General features: G+C 35.8%; 1 protein-coding gene across 2 annotated transcripts in view; it reads left to right on the forward strand.

The window, feature by feature from the left end:
* Positions 1 to 17,709, forward strand: part of LOC145693562 (caspase-8-like) — a 95,393-nt gene that overhangs the window by 69,996 nt on the left and 7,688 nt on the right. For both annotated transcript variants that reach the window (XM_081769653.1, XM_081769654.1), the window contains one exon: positions 6,577 to 6,720. In XM_081769653.1, the coding sequence (XP_081625779.1) occupies positions 6,577 to 6,720 (144 nt within the window). The remainder of the gene's footprint in view (positions 1 to 6,576; positions 6,721 to 17,709) is intronic.

The raw sequence follows: 17,709 nt of genomic DNA on the forward strand, positions 1-17,709 counted from the left end.
GTCCATCTCTGTAGAAATTACAGCACAAAATCAAATCTACGTCCTTTCTTGTTTTTGGCTAATTCCATGTTTCTAACCTTCAAAGATTCTTAGTTAGTGATATCATATTATAATAATTGTAATCCCCGTCCCTTTTCTTTCCACCTCCTTTTCTCCCCATTTTATTAAAATATCAAAAAACCTTGAAACGCGTGTCAAATAATTTTAAATGAGAAATCCAAATATCAAATTTCAAGTCCCTAACCTTAAGGGATTCGGAGAGATGGCCACTTTATTAAAATAATTTCCACTCCATTGCCCCTTCCTTTCTTCGAATTTCCAAAAAAATCATTTCTTAGTGATACCCTACGTCACAAATCTTTTCTATTGTCCGAATTTCAAGTTTCTAGCTTAAGCGGTTTGGCCTGTGCGAAGATTATTTATTCACTCAGGACTTCGTCTTTTATATACCGTAAAGGTATGAATTACAATAACAGCTAGCTTATGTTATTTCACAAGGAAAGATGAAATGCCTTTAAAAGTCACAATGAATACCTGATCCCTTCCTAATGTTTCCGTGTTGAATCCCAAGTCACTGCTCTCTTTGTTGATCTAGTAGCTAGCAAAACTACCTTTGATCTTTGACGCATGAGGTTCTATGGTTTGATTCCCAGTAAATATGCATCGAACGCACTATAATGGTTCAGATTCAACTTTAAGTACTATTAAGTACCACACATTTTGATTAGACTCTGCTAGGCTTTTCACACAGATTGGATCGGTCGGGAAAAGACCATATTTATATTTCTAAACAATAAATGCTGAAAGTAAAAAAAAAAAAAAAACACCTTTGGGGGGGGCGATCGCCCCCTCCGCCCCCCACGTGGATCCGCCAGTGGGCTAGGATGAACCCGGTTCCGCGAGTGTTGTGGTGAAACACCAACAAGGGAAACCTTTACTCACTAAGCAACAATTATTTACGAGCGAAATTCAGATACTATTTTTTTTTTTTTTTAATCTTTCGATTTTTTCTTTCTTTTCTGCTGCTGCTGGACAACACGAGACAGTATTGTCAAAATGCACGTGTATAATTTGCTCCTTCCCGCGGGGAGTGATACATCACTAGCTAATCGTATTTGTGACAAGCGGAAGGATACAGAGCTTACGCTGAACAGGGAATAATATTCATTGCGGAAGTAGTTCAAATAATCCCCGAAAGAATGCGCGTGGGTGTATGTCCCATTAGTTGTAACGTAAAATATGGGGTTTTTGCTCAATATTTTCATTTTGGCACTTAGCACGGAATTTATAATCAGTCTACAATTGGTTTCTGCTATTGCGTGGCCGAGCAAAATGATCGAACTTGTAATACACCGTGCTTGATGTTCAATATACATACATGATAGGTAACTTCCTTTTCGTTTATGTGTAACACTTGTAGCGCTTCCGCTGTACGTAACATGCACATAAAATTTTTGTACAGCTCTAAAATGTCTTATTTGTACGTCGTTAAGAGAAGAAACATTGCTTTTATATACGTATACTAATTTACTTAGTTGGTTTTTTGAAGAGTACTAATGTCTGGATCTTCTAGTGTATCTTTTTTACAATTAAGTGTAAAATAAGTGCATCAGGCGTATGTATCCTACATTAGAAAGATGAAACTATGAAAATAGTATATTACCTAATATTTATTTAAAATTTTGTATATTAGAGCTTCCGTAGTAGTTTCATTCTGAGCTTAGACGAGATTTTAGCTCTGGAATGGTTCGAAGAACGTGCGATTCTCTATGTTTGACATTATGTCCGACACCCACAGAACATATTTTTTGTGAATTGAATAGTCATCCTTACATCCATCCATAGGGAATCGATGAACTAACGAATGAATGGTAAAAGTTGGACATCGTGTCTACTAGCCTGGAAAACGTGGGAATCTTAGAAAATTCAGGGAATTTCCAATTTTTGGAAAAGCCAAGGAATTTTCTAAATTTTCTGAAAGTTTAGATAGATTGATATGGGAAAATATTCAGTAATTAAATTTTATAACTAGAATAGTAAAATATAATTAAAATCTTTCAAATTAATGTTCTGCTGCAGCAGAAGTCATTATATGGCAGGAACGTATGGAAGGAGAGTGACGTTCCTTGTATTTGGACCTAGTACTCCCTGATCTCCTCGTTAAATATATCATTTGTGTCCACAAGATTGCAACAATGCGAAAAGAATCAAAAGCACTGGATTTGGTTTAATTTTTGAATTTCCTTTATATGAATATTTTTCAGCTTAATCACTAAATGAAAGTTTATGTTACTGTGTTTCATCTGTACACAAGAGGGTGGGTAAAGGGAAATTACGGCGAAATATGAAAAACCAAAATTTATTTCAATTTTTTTTTTTTTTTTTAATTCAAGAGTAATTACGTTATTCATAGACTACAGCATTCCCGGAATCATTTATTTATTTATTTATTTATTTATTTTATTTTATTTTTTTAAAATATTTACTAATGGAAAAATGCTATGTTAAGTGCTAATTCGTGTTCTACATTTCACTAAAATACAATGCAGAAAATTTTCTCAGTTGGTCTGGGAAGCCTGAAAAAGTCAGAGAATTGTATCTGTCCGAAATAGTAGGACACCTGTTAGAGGATGCGGGGACTTGAGAAGTAAATATATACCAGATACCATCCAGTCATTGTAAATCAGTAGTGAGTTCAGGGTGTAGTCCAAAAGAGAATGTCCTCCCAGAGCTCGGAATTACTCCACTGAAGATTTCCGATTAGTTTATTTATTAACTTTTTTTTTCTTTTTTCTTTTGTCCCTTCTTTCTCTGTCTTATTTTCCTTGTGGAGAGATCAGTTATTAACGTCACTAATCTCCTGCTTGGGCAAGCAATGTATTAATTGGTTTCTTCCCTGTATGTTTATTATTTGGTCCGTATATTTCAATCCTGGTCTTCCTCTAGATATGCTTCATAATGTGTATAGTCATCTCATTTCCTCTTTTCGGAATAGTTTCCAGTATAATTCTAATTTTCTTCTATCTTTTCCAACATTTTTTATCCACCCATCTAATTTTCAACAAACATACTTGCAACAATCAGGTATTGTTATAATCTACTGTTTCATTTTAAATTTTTAGTATAACTTTTTTTTTTTAATATATCCATGATTTTTATCCTCCCATTCTTTCTAACAATCTATCTTATAGTTCATATATTTGAAGTCCATTTGCCCAGTTCATTAATCTTTCACTTCTTCCTCTCTTAATCATTCGTACTTCTTTCCAGTTTCTTATTATTGTTCTATTCTCTTTTCTAGACCATGAACCCCTTCACAATCTATATCATGTCCTGTTTCTTTCACATGTTTGTGTGTAGCGTTATCCTCTCATTTAAGTCCCATATCGTCCCAATGTTGTTTTATTCTTTTTTTAAAGCTTATTGCTGTTTCTCCATTGTATATCATACTACAATTTTCACACTTCACTTCGTACACTACTCCTTCATCTTCATTTTCACTTCATACACTACTCCTTCATCTTCATTTATGTTTTTCTTCGTATCTCTAATTTTCTTAACCACTTCAAGAATTCTAGGTTCTCCTTTTCTGTATGTGTTCACACTTCCTTTTCTTAATAAGATCTTCGGCATCTCTGTATTTTCTCCACTATTCTGTATCCCGGGCCATTTTCTCCTGCTCTTTCTTTTTCTCTTTTCTCCTTCCTTTCCTTTTTTCCTTTTCTATTTTGCTTTTCTTTATGTAGTTAACGTCTGATGAAGGTAACGTTAACTTATTGAAATTGTTATGACTTATTTTACTTTTAATAATTAAGTATATACTCTGGACAGAAAAGTATTAATTATTTAAGTAATAATTCCAGAGTCAAGATGGATGAAGTTACATGCTTCTATAGCATCAAATTTCTAAATCTTCCGCTCTTCATTAATCTTCTAGTGTCCATACCTCATATCTATACGACGTCACACTCTACACATATGCTTTTATCAATTTTTTTTTTCAGTTTTACGGACAATAAAACCGAGATAATCTAAAATGGGCGGAACGTGCAGTTATAAAGAAATATAAAGACAGATCTTAGGGGAGAAGTAATAATGTTCATAGGATTTACTTGGTATAGATAGGATCCTGTGTCGAGTTTTGTTCCTACAGTGATAAACCTTTAGATTTCTTAAGCTTCAGAGTTAGATTTCTTTTTAAATACAGATGAAATGAAAGAAAAAATCTGGACGCGGTACTGGCGAGGACCCGAATTTCTACTTTTGCGGAGAAGTTATTAAAATCAATTGAACTAGTGGCGACACGAATAGTGTATTTTATTTCCTACACCGCAACTCTGCTAGCTGGGAACCGAGTCCCCATTAGGGTAACTTCAGATTTTTTTTATCCTATCCTCATTCTATACTGTATATTTATAATAAAAAATAAAATGAAATAATCTAGTTTTACGTCCCACGTTATGCTAAAGGCTAAAGGAGACGGTGATGATGAGAAATGAGTGAAATGGTGGAATGAAAAAAGTGGGAGGAAACGGAAGAATCCTGAGGAAATTCACGCACACAATGTTTGTCCATTACAAAGTTTACTTGGCGCCAGTTGGGATCGAACCAGAAACCCCAGTCATCAGAGACGAACGCTCTACCATTGAACCACCGCGGCCCCCTTGTTTATAAATTAAGTTGGTTATGTTAACAGAATTTAAAAGTGAACCTTTGTTAAAGCATTACATTAAGCTTTTGAAGATTAGAGAAGCCGCAACAAATCGTAGATATTTCACAGTCTGAAGTCTAATGACTGGCAAACGGAAATACGAATGTGAATCTAAAGTAGAGAAGGAATTCTCCAAAAAACAAATAAAATATTCGTTTTCTGGTAAGTAATTAGTTTTCCAGTCCCTATTTGGGATACATCTTTTTCATATAAAATAGAAAATTAATTATTTATCAGAGGATAGAGGGGACATAATCCCAAACATTTAGAAACTACACTATAAGTGCTTTCGCCAAACGCTTCATCAGATAGCGGAGGGAAGGAATTAGGAAGAAAAATCAAGAAACAATTGAACAAGAGTACAGCAGCTATGAAGCCTCCAGGCAGGCCTTACTGCAGATTCACACGATAGTGTAGACAGAAGGATTGGACAAAACTTTTTTTTTTTTTTTTTTTTTAATTAGAAATCGGTTCTACAAAAACTGAAAACTGAAATTTTGGTTTTCTCCAAAATTGGTTTAATTATTCATCAAAACTGGTTTCGGTTTTTCAAAAACTGGTTCAGTTTTCAAACAGAAACCAGTTTTTGATAGAAAACCGAACATATTTTGTAAAACAGTTTTTTTCGTAAGTTTTAAACAACTGGTTTTGGGCTTCGTAAAAACTTGAAACCGAAAAACCTGTTTTTGTGCCCTCCACTATAGAACAGATTGAAGGTGGGGAGATAGAGCAAAACAAAGAAAAGAAAAGAGAAAAATAACTTGTGTGAATGCGAGTTCTATAAATGGATAGCGAGCCAGAACATTAGCTCGAGTGAGCACCGATTACAAAAAATGGCCATCTCTGTATGGGATAAGTAGGTGGGAAACTTGGGTGCTGCTGAAGGATTAGTTAGTAATGCGGATTGAAATAGAAATTAAGACTTTCGCTAACATAGAAGCTGGGATGATGGGACCGCTTGAAGAATGTAAATGAAGTTGAAAGAATCGCAGCTATTGGAGTAATAGAAAGTGTGTGTTATCTTCAGAAAACAGTTTTAGGTTAAGTTGAGAAAACCTTTGTGGTTTCATGTGGGGTGAGTACGAGATAAGCAAGATGGATTTTTTTTTTTTTTTTTTTTTTGGGGGGGGAATGGAAACTGGGATGGTATTTGTTTATAAGATTGAAGGATCATGACGGAAACAGACAGCCTCCCCGCTGACGTCTCAATCAATTAAACTCTCAATCAGTCAATAAGATTGAGAGCTAAATCCCGGTTGGAGGGTACTAATGAGAGAAGCTGTTAAAGGACAGATCCCCAAATGGTGACGGCATATGGTACAACACGTTTGATGTGGTGAGGCTGAGAGCTTTTGAAGTAGAGATACTGCAGACTGTTTAATGTATAGATCGGTCTAGAGACGTTTATGTGGCGTCCTCACCAAGGAAGGTGATTATGGTTAGAAAAGGACAACGTGAAATAGTGGTTGTCGTTTAGGGATTAGGGAAATTGTTCCAGTGCTGCTTGGTCGTGGATCTGCATGGCTTTTTTTTTTTTTTTTTTTTTTTTTTTAAGTTTGGTTATTGTAAAGGTGAAAATATAAGGAAACAAATTTATTGTTGATTCTATACAATTAGATACCTTAAAAATATTTCTACATAGTTAGGATGAAGCTCCAGATATTTTTGACAAAGCTTTTGTAGACCTTCTGTGTAGAAATCCGATGCCGGCGACTTCAGCCATTCGATAATTGATAAAATTCAAGTTAATTGGAAGAGTATATGTAAGATATTCATTGAGCTTAGTATAGACATATGCAGTACATACTTGTAGCTTTTAGAGTATTTTAGGGAACCTACAAAGTTAACAACATTATTTCTTGCAGTACGTACGGACAATCAGCTTGTGTCTGATGGCTTGCACAGAAAATCAGGTGGAAGCAGAGAAGCAGGGTATCCGGAATACAGTGATTTCTTAGTTTTCAGATCTACAACTGAAGGATTTGCATCAATGAGGCATCAAGACAAAGGTACGCTTTATTTACTAAGGATATATCTTTTTAAGTTTTGTAATCGTTTCCAGTTGAACTGGCCTATCCATTTTTCTTTGACAAGGCTTCCATCTGCTATAGTAGATGGGATAGTAGGATGACTCCCCAATACTCTACTGAGCGTCCAACTGCTACCAAAGCGCTGATATTTGATGACTCTGCTGTGGAAGTAATTCCATTCCAAATCATTAAAAGTCGCTACGTTCTTGTCTTTAGTCCTGGTAGTACGTACATTACAGGATTTGTTGTATTAATTTCTTGGATACTAAAAGCTCAGTCTCGGACATGGGTATATAGGGCTCGGCAAGAGCCTCACTTGGAGGGCCCCATCTTTCCTTCCCATGTAGCATGTAGGAGCCTCACATTGAGGGATGAAGATGCGATGGGGAAGGGGTGTCTTTTCTTCGTAAAGCTATCAGCTTCATTTACACATGATAATGGGGTCCCAGGGTAGGGACTTGTTCTGTTTCTTTATGGGGTTGTAATAACTTTTCAAATGACTAACAGAGGGCCCCAGCAGAGCTTTATAAAAGTCAGTCTCATTTCAGCATTCATGGGACCCCAATACACATTTAAACAATATGATGCTGGGGCACCATTCTTCATATTGTTGAAATATATTCTCACTAGGCCACAAACGAAAGGCCCAAACAAGACTTTATAATACTGTTAGTTTCATTCCAATAATGGGAGCCCAAGACTACATTCAATGCTGGGGGCTACCAAACTCTGGGAATGGAACAAATTACGAGTAATTATGATCAAACATAGCAGACATGTTTTTATCTTACTTTCCATGTTATTCAGTATTCATATATAACTAACTAACTACAAACTATGGCCTATGGAACCCGGAGGTTCAATGCCGCGTTCAGAAAAGCTCTCCACTGACTTCTATCCTTAGCCAACTGGATCCAGTTTCTATTTGTATTCCTATATCTGCGAGAATTCTATATATATAATATATAAAATATCACTAGAGAGTGCCTCAGCAGGGATCCCTGCCCTCCTGCCCTGGCCAATCCGAGCCTGTAAAAGCTTATTCCTTCTTGTTTCATATGAACCTTAATCTACTTCTAACAGTCTCATCTCTTAAAACGAAAGCACTACCACATTCTCTACGTACACTTGCAATCTAGTAAGATAACAATGCATAGTACTTAAGGTTTTACACGAGGATTAGAAGTGAACTCGGAACACCTTAAAAAACACTCACGCTGCTCTCGTGAAAACAGTTCGAATAGACTGAAATAGTGTGACGTCACACTTTTTTTGTTGCCATGGTGATAGCCTTTTATTTTCTAAACAACAAGTAGCCTAAATACCTAAAGGACCTAAATGCAAAGCGAAAACCGTGATGAAATATTTCGGAATTGCAAACATTAGAGTGAATGAAATGTTTAAGCCTATGTTACTTTTTAAATATGTCTAATCAATGAAACTATAAAACAGAGAGATAGAAAAAGAAAAAAAGACAAAACAAATAAACTCATCTTGTTCATAATCAGATATTATCCTTATTAACCTTAAATAATTCTGAATTTTTTTTTTTGATTCATTAATATAAGTATCATAGCATTGCATACGTGAACAGGGTTAATGTTTAACAGTTGTTTAGAATATATGCTGAACCATTCATAATTGAATGTTTTGTTACTGTACTTTTTTTTTTTTTTTTTTTTTTTTTTTTTTTTTTTTTTTAGTTGATAGGGAATATACGAAAAGATCTGACTGGATAGAGAATATATCCACTGATGGTCCGGATTGAAAATTTCCAAACGCTTGCTTTTTTCTCCTTTCTTTTGTAATGTTGTAGACATTAATATTGTTCATTTCCGTTATCAAGAGTGGAAATAAGGAAAGTAGATGTCCCAATAGAATTAACAAAAGTTTTTTTTTCTTTTTAAAAAATCATGTGTTTTTACCGTTTTCCTTGTGCCGACAGTTTGTCAATTTGCACGTTAGGGAGTTTATATTGCGTCTAATTGCTTCTTGTGGTGTATTACATGATGATGACGTTTATATTAATTATTTTTATTTCTACCTTATCACTTAGAGATATGGCGCTTTTAGAAATAATTTTCCCTAGATTGATTTTATTCGTGATTTCCTAAATGTATTTCCGTATTCTAAATCTATACTCTTTCTCACAAACTTATTAGTCGTTAAAACATTTTATAATTGTAAATAAATTTACACCGTTGTTCTTCTTTGTACTAGACTTTAAAATATACCATTCGTTTCACGCGTTTGTATAGAATATATATATATATATATATATATACCATTAAGTACATATTTGTTTGTTTTTGTGCTTTGTAAACCATTCATTCACCTCTTTCGTCCCTCTCCTCCATCTCTTACTCATAAGTAGACTTCGGATTTTTGCATATTTGCATGTTTTTTTCCGGATGTGATATTGATATGCTCTTTAAACAGAAATCCGTTTCAGGCGTTTTGGGGTAAAATAGCAGAGTTTTATAGTGCATATATTTGCATATTTCAGAGGTTAGTGCATGTTTATGTCGTTACTGCATATAAATGCATATCTAAAGGAACGATCAAATTGATAGTTTTTAACGTCCAACAATTTTCCTCATAAATGGAATTTCAAGCTTCTAATATAGAGTCAAGATCTTAAAATGGTTGATTGTTGTCGGTTTAGAATATCTTCCAAGGTCATGTGAAAGGAGAATAACGAAAGGGTGAGTGATTCATCCTCCTGGCAATGATGCGTGACTGTCACCTTTTTGGAAGAAGATATAAATAACGGTGTCAAATCACCCACAACAAAATTCCATGTCATCCATCTCAGAAGTTGCTACTGTGGTGTGTGTGTGTGTGGATTTGAAATTGTGTGGTCTTGTGGCATGCCAAAAGAAAAATCTGGGTCCATTTAGTTGTAGTGCGACATCTTCAAATTCGAATTTTAACTAGCTCAGAATTTTGTCCAATTTTTGTTCACCCAGGAAAGAAATTTGTACTATTCAAATAAATGAGGGAGGACCATTTCAAAATTTCGGCCACTTCAATCACCTGTAGTGTGACATTTTAAAATTGAAATTTTAATTAGCTCAGAATTGTGTCGAATTTTAAAACATTTTTGTATCACTAAGAATAAATTCTGAACCATTGAAATAAACCAGGGACGGTCATTTAAAATTTGGCCACTGAAATTACTTGTAGTGAGACATTTTCAAATTCGAATTTCAGCTATCTTGATGGTACAAAAATCTACAAAAAATAGGGAAAATTCTAAACTAGTTAGAATTCCAATTTAAAGATGTCACACTACTGATTATTGACGCGGCCAACGTTTTGAAATGTCCCTCTTTTGTTTTGAAGATGCATTTTTTTATGGTATAAAAATGTAAGGAAATTGGGCAAAATTCTGAGCTAATTAAAATTCAAATTTGAAAATGTCGCACTATGGGTGATCAAAGTGGCTGAAATTTTGAAATGGACCTCCCTAGTTTATTTGAATGGTACAATTTTTTTTTCTTGGGTAGACAAACATGGAAAAAATTCTGAGCTAGTTAAAATTCAAATTTGAGGATGTCGCACTACAGGTTATCGAAGTGGCCGAAAATTTAAATGGCCCTCTCTCGTTTATTTGAATGGTACATTTTTTCCTTGGGTGGACAACATTCTCAGCTAGTTAAAATTCAAATTTGAAAATGTCGCACTACATGTGATCGAATTATACAAGTATACAAGTATAACAATACACACTTCTCCCTCATACCTATTCTGTCTATCAATACAAAACGTGGTACACACATTTCTTATTCCCTATACTATTTTTCGAGATACATTTAGATTGTCTACTTTTATCCGGGGCCACTCCAGAGGGGTCCAAAGTTGATGGGAGGGATTTCTGGAGGGGATTTCCGCAATATTCTCTCACCTGTTCAAATGCATTATGGGCCCCAATACATTGCACCTCTGGAAAGCTTGTCTTATGCTGAAGAGAATGAACTATAAAAAATCGTTTTCCAATGAATAGTGTTGATGCAATAGCTATTTCACTTCGATTTTCTTTATACCAACAGGGTTAATGGGCCACAGGGACTTACTCCTTTGTCTATGGCACGTAATTTTTTGTGCATGAACATATCTTTATGTTTACCGAATAAACTAGGGTTGATTCGGATGTCCGAATGGCACTTTCATGTCCGTTCCTTGTTAACTAGTTAAAATTCAATTTTGAAGATGTCTCACTACAGGTGATCGAAGTGGTCGAAACTTTTAAATAGTCTTCCTTTGTTAATTTAAATGATACAATTGTTTTCATGGGTGGACAAAATTCCTGAGCTAGCTAAAATTCAAATTTGATGATGTCGCACTACAAGTGGTCGAAGTGATCGAAATTCGTAAATGGCCTTCTTTTGTTAATTTAAATAGTACAAATGTTTTTTTCGGTGGACAAAAATTGGCAAAAATTGACAAAAAATGGACAAAGGTGTCGCACTACAACTAAATGGGGCCGAAAAATCTTCTAGAAGTTATCTTCTGAAGCAATGAATTAAAGTTGACAGGCGTCAACAATTCAAGATGAAAATATATTTTGCAAACAAGTATTTGGTCTAGGAATTAATTCGTGCGGTTGGTACGCACACATTGAAGCTGTAGTACAAACACAAAATACATAAATACCTTAAGAAAAATATTGTCCATCGCTAGCCACCACTTTCGCCCATCTGTCAGGCAATGTACGGATTCCGTGGCGAAAGAAGTCCTCATCCTTGGAAGCGATCCAGTCAGAGACCCATGTTTCGATATCTTCTGAAGAAGTAAACCGCTGTCCAATCAAATCGTTGTTCATCAAATCGAACAAGTAGTAGTCCGAAGGAGCAACGTCTGGTGAATACAGCGGGTGGGGTAAAACTTCCCATCCGACAATTTCTAAATAGGTTTTGACCGGTTTTGCGACATGTGGGCGAGCGTTATCATGTTGAACAATAAGTTTATCATGCCTGTTCTCCCATTCTGGTCGTGTTCTGGCCAGAGCTTGCTTCAAACGCATTAATTGTCGTCGATAACGTTCTCCATTCATAGTTTCACCCGGTTGCAGCAGCTCATAGTACACCACACATTTCATATCCCACCATATGCACAGCATAACCTTTGCACAGTGAATATCTCGTTTTGGTTGTGATGGACCTGGTTCACCTGGTTTCACCCAGGCCTTTTTTCGTTTAGGGTTCTCGTAATGGATCCACTTCTCATCACCCGTAATAATTCGATGCAGAAACCCCTTTCTGCGCTGTCGTTGAAGCAGCAATTCGCAAATGGATTTTCGTCTTTTAACGTCTCTGTCTTTCAATTCATGTGGAACCCAATGTGACATCTTTTGAATCATTCCCATGGCTTTCAAGCGTTTGGAGACTGTTGTTTGATCAACGCCTAATGCTGCTGCAAGTTGTTCCTGCGTTTGACACGAATCCTGCTCGAGCAATGCTGTCAATTCTTCGTCTTGAAATTTTTTTGGCTGTCCAGCTCGCTCTTGGTCTGCCAAGCCAAAATCACCACTTCTAAACCGTGCAAACCACTTCTGACACGTTCGCTCAGCTAGAGCATGGTCACCATACACTTCCACCAAAATACGATGACTTTCAGTCGCACTTTTCTGCATGTTAAAGTAATGCAGCAGGACACCCCGCAAAAACACTTTATCAGGCACAAATTGCGCCATGTTCACTTAACTACAAACTGGTGTTGTTGACGCTTTAATCCACTGCCCTATACTACGAACGATACGCGATGACAGGGGTTTGCAACACATGTGTGGATACACGGAACTGTGGGACGCTCCGTTCGTTGCGCCATCTCTTGTCCACCCGCACGAATTAATTCCTGGACCAAATAATACTTTCAAAGTAAGTTTGTTTCATAAAAGGACATTTCTATTTTGTTCGACAGCAAAAGTTCAAACCTTAGCAACGCTTTTTTTTTTTCCTTCTTATATTTTCAGTTTCAAGTCTGGTAAGAAGTTAATGCAACTATGAAACAGCCTAGATGTAGCTTTCTTTTTGCATACTTGAAGACTTCATCCCAAAGAAACCGTTGAAAAATGTATTTCGGGAAGAAATAAACAACCTTTTTAAAAATGTGCTCTAAATATGAGAGTATTAAAATGTAAGCTTGTGTTGCTTTCATACACACCTCTGTCTCTCGAAACGTAAATTCCCTACTAAGTCTTCTGTTATGTTTTCGATAACTTCACCTTCTTCCCATTTATTCCTTGCTCAAATCACTTTATTCTATTTAAAGTATCCATATTATACATTGTAAATTATTGCTGTTTGAGACGAACAATGTTACGGTAGAAGAAAATTGGATACAAAAAGTAATTTCAAGTGGATTTATTTTCTTTTAAACAAGAACGTAAGGGTTTTTAACAAAGGCTTTTAATACAGTAAAAATTGCCTTCAATAGGCCCCTTATTCAACGGAAATTTATTTTAAACGGAAATATTTCACGATCCCATTTAATTTAAAGGTAAAATAAAATGTGTTAAATTCTCTTGATTAGGAGAAACCTGTGTTAAGAACAACGGATGTTAAAATACACTTTTTAACGGAAATTTTCAAGTTCCGTAATGCAATGTTTAAAATTTTTTTTAGACATTCTCTAAGAAGTTAAGTATATGAACTATGTTGTCTGTAAAGGTCTTACTTTACTTGTTACCCTACACATTTACTCTTTAGTCCACCACCATGTAAGGTCCTAGCAGGGCCGTAACTTGTGGGGGGAAGGGGGAAAACTGCCCCTCCAGGAAAGCTCCCCGCCGTTCGAGGGGGCCCATTTTGAGACAAAATTTTCTTACTCTATATACGATACGAATATGAAATTATAAATAAAGCATCAAACAAGTTTACTACATTACATAAACAAAACAACACACAAAAGGTAAAAAAAACAAAAATGAGTCGTGGGCCCATTTCAGTAAGAAATGTCTACAATTAGGGACCCTAGAAATAATATTTATTCGTATGGCTTTGAGATTTGTCAATATTGTCTACTTAACTAATTTATGTACGGAACGGGCCCAGGGGCTTAACTAATGGCCCCGCAGACCTTGTCGTGCGGGAGGGCCCACAGACTCCGAGGGGTCCATAAAGAGTAAAAGAAAAATGGAAAGAGGGGGCCCAAGAATTAGAAAAGCAACTTCTTGTAGGGGACCCAAATACGCGTATTAATGCTTGCTACCCCCAGAAAAAAATCTAAGATACCGTGCGAGATTTTGAACGAAGTACAATTTACATAGTTATCTCCAAATACCAATAACGCGTTCTCTAGCTGCTCTAATATATACAATAGATCAAAAGGGAGCCAAAAGTAGAGGGAGGAGCGCTGAAAAGGGCATAGCAACTACTTTTTGTCTTGGCCTTTGAAACCGTATGTAGGCTGTTTTTGTTTGTTTGTTTACTGTAAGTTTTATGTGTATTAATTCGAATCATAAAAAAAATAATATAATTGAATACGTTAGGCCTATATTCAACATTTTATTTTATCTCACTATGTCCATTATATGTATGTATCTTATTTATCTTTCTAAGCATAGAACTATCTTGATTATCTTTGAAACCTTTAACGGAAATATTTTCGAGTCCTGTTCAATTTCGTTAGGCAGGTTTTATTATGTGCTTATGCCAGAAATGTTTATTTACTTTTCTGAGTATATTTATTCTTTATTCACCGATACTTGGCGCATTATTTGTAAAACAATGGCGGATCCAGGATATGATCAAGGGAGGGGCTAAACCATAGTTTACAGCTTTATCCAGTGTAAAGCAGATTGAAATACATTTTATCCAGTTTATACCTAAGCGTCAATGGGGGCCCGCCTGTATATATATATATATATGCAGTGGCGGATCCAGGATATGATCAAGGGAGGGGCTAACCGTAGTTTGCCGCTTTATCTAGTGTAAAGCAGGATTGAAGCCCATTTTATCCAGTGTATATCTGAGCGTCAAGGGGGGGCTATAGCCCCTATAGCCCTCCCCTTGGATCCGCGCCTGTATATATGTATATAAAGTAGAAGTATTTTAATTTCACATACTGACTGTTGTGAGCTATTTGAACCCAAAGAAACCAAATTTATTTAAGAAGCTTTGGACGCTTGCGGAGCTGAAAACATTAAAGCGACCTTGCGTTTATCAATACTCATTTCAGTTCATAACGAGATTAGAAGAGCGATGATTAGGACTTTGCAGTGCATTTAAGCTGTTTGATTCAATAACGAAGCAGACGCCCCCAAGACCAATCGGACAAGCATTTCTTCGAAACACACATTCAATAGACGCGAAAAATTCTGGCATAAAATTCTTGTCTAATGTGACTAAAGTGTTCCTGGGAACAACGACGCACGAACTTCAGATTTAACAGCAAGTAACATTGCTTCTTTGAAATACTGTCCCTTAACGACCCGTGACACGGAAGGATCATTTTCGATGTACACTAATGTTTTAACTGATAAATGCAAGTTTTCGCTAGAAAACACCGTAAATGCAAGTTTTCGCTAGAAAACACCGAAAACTGCATAGTTGTATATTGTAACATGAATGCATCATAGTTATACACAAATACATGTAGTTCAAGTAATACAGCTTTATTCTCTAAAGATAAAATTCCTCATTTAATTTTAGCTTTTGATTGCTGCATATTTACAATTTTTAGTGCATATTTGCATATTTTCAGTGCATATTTTCGTGATTTTTAGCGCATATTTGCATGCATATTTTGCCGTATTTTAGTGCATATCGATCCGAAGTCTACTCATAAGCGAACAAAAGAATTGAGTCAAGCGACTGCAACCACTTATCACCAATATTACAAGATATAAGTGATGTAGATATAAATTTGCTTCTTCGTGTTAATAAATATGACCCTATTCTCAGTGGTACTGGATGTAGTTGCAGTGCTTATGCGACTATAAACGCATACTGCTCTCTTTCGTATGAATTCTTGAGAGATGGGCCAATATATTTTTTTTTCACTGAAAAGCCAAGTATTATTTTTATTTGAACACTGCTCTAACACTTCAATGTCTTTTTTTTTTTTTTTAGTTTAAGAATAGGCTTTTGCATAACCATATTACCTAAAGCAACAGCTTTACGGGGTGATCCAATATATTTATATTGAAGGGTAAGGGGAAAAAAGAAGGAATGTCTCAAAACTGTATTTTCGAGAAAATGGCCCTTTAATATTGAAAACCACGTAAAAAAGTATAGGGTTAGTCAAATCTTTTGTCCTTTTTTTTTTTTTACATGGATACTTTTACATCTACGCATGCATACATATACAGTCAAATAGAACCAAAAGTCACCAACAGATAGGACAAAGTACCCGATAAAGCACACACATGGACATTCTTTGTTTTTTCCCCTTACCCTTCATTTTAATTACAAGCGCAGAGGGCCGCGGTGGCTCAGTGGTAGAGCGCTCATCTCTGGTGCGTGAGATTCGTGGTTCGATCCCAGCTCGCGCCAAGTGGGCTTTGTGATGGACGAACTCCGTGTGTGTAGGTTTCCTCGAGGTTCTCCCGTTTCCTCCCACTCTTCATTCCACCATTTCATTCATCTCTCATCATTACCATCTCCTTTAGCCCACACGACATAACCGTTGGACGTAAAACTCAAAGATTTCATTTCAGTTACAACTGCGCTACCTCATATTGAAGGTTCAGACCATTTGAATGACTGTTTAAATTTATTGGTTATTGTTGATTTATGTAATGAAAATACTTAAGTAAATGTTCATATTTTATGTATATTTATATGATACTAGGTCGATGATTTAAGAATTGTATTAGAAAATACTAAATTAAGTTTTAAACGAAACAGGCCTAATTAGTTAATTTAATTGGTGAAACCGCCAGTAGCGTATTTAGAAGGGAGCTATCGGGCTCAAGCCCCTCCGAAATAAATTTGTTAGTTGTAAGAACTACATTCTTTTTTTTTTTCTTTCTTTCGTCCATCCTACTCTTCTGTTTCTTTTTCTTAGTTGATACTTTCTTTCGTTTCTCCTATCATATTTTCAACCGTTGTTAGTTGTGATTCAAGTCGTCCATTGTCAGTGACACCGAAACTAAGAGGAGCTGATAAGCGAAACTGGTGTTCCACACCAACTTGCACGGGTATCAATAAAACGGGACTTTATTTACATCGTTTAGTTATAAAGAAAGGTAAATGTTTGAATTAAAGAAAATCAAGAGGGAAAATAAGTAGCCCGAGAAATAAGGTAGGCCAAGAGGATGCTTCTTTTTTTCTTCTATGAATAGAATAAAAGGTTAGATTCACTGCTAAATTTGTGTATCATATCACTTAAGATTCACCAGTTGGCAATTCTTGCCATTAAAACTGCAATCAGTATATTTCAACTTCAACTTATCAGCATTTTCTTTCAGAGAAAAGCGTACACAGATAAAACTGAATATTTCCATTTTTTCTAAAACGAAATCAGTTAAGTTGAAACGAGATTACAAATATTTAACGTGTGTTTGCAGGAGCGTCATTTCAGAGTTGCCCTAGGGGGGGAATAAGATCCTCCACCGACATACGAGTTTCACGTTTTTTCTCTAGTATATTAGTAGACAATCTATTAAAATATATTTAATTCTCAAACTCAGGTGGGCAGTTGCCCCCTCTGCTTCCCCGTGTTGTGTATAGCCTCCCAAACAAAATCCTAAATACGCCACTGGAAACAGCCGTAAATTTATGTTATGTGCTATAACCTTTTGTCACGTAAAACTGATTTATGAGGGTACAGTTTTGTAAATGGTTATTGGACTTTCATATGTAATTTCAAGAGGCTTTCAGCTGTGAGTGTACATGTAACATTTTCGAATCTTTTAGGACAGTCACATTGGTAATAATTTAAATTTTGTTGTGCAAGCTAAGGGAAGAATGCTTCGTACAGCTCCAGAAGGGCATATACAAGAGTCAGTATTTTAGGTAAAGA

This window comes from Thermobia domestica, chromosome 8, assembly GCF_964235325.1.
Source record: "Thermobia domestica chromosome 8, izTheDome1.hap1.1, whole genome shotgun sequence".
NCBI classification, from domain to species: Eukaryota; Metazoa; Arthropoda; class Insecta; order Zygentoma; family Lepismatidae; genus Thermobia; species Thermobia domestica.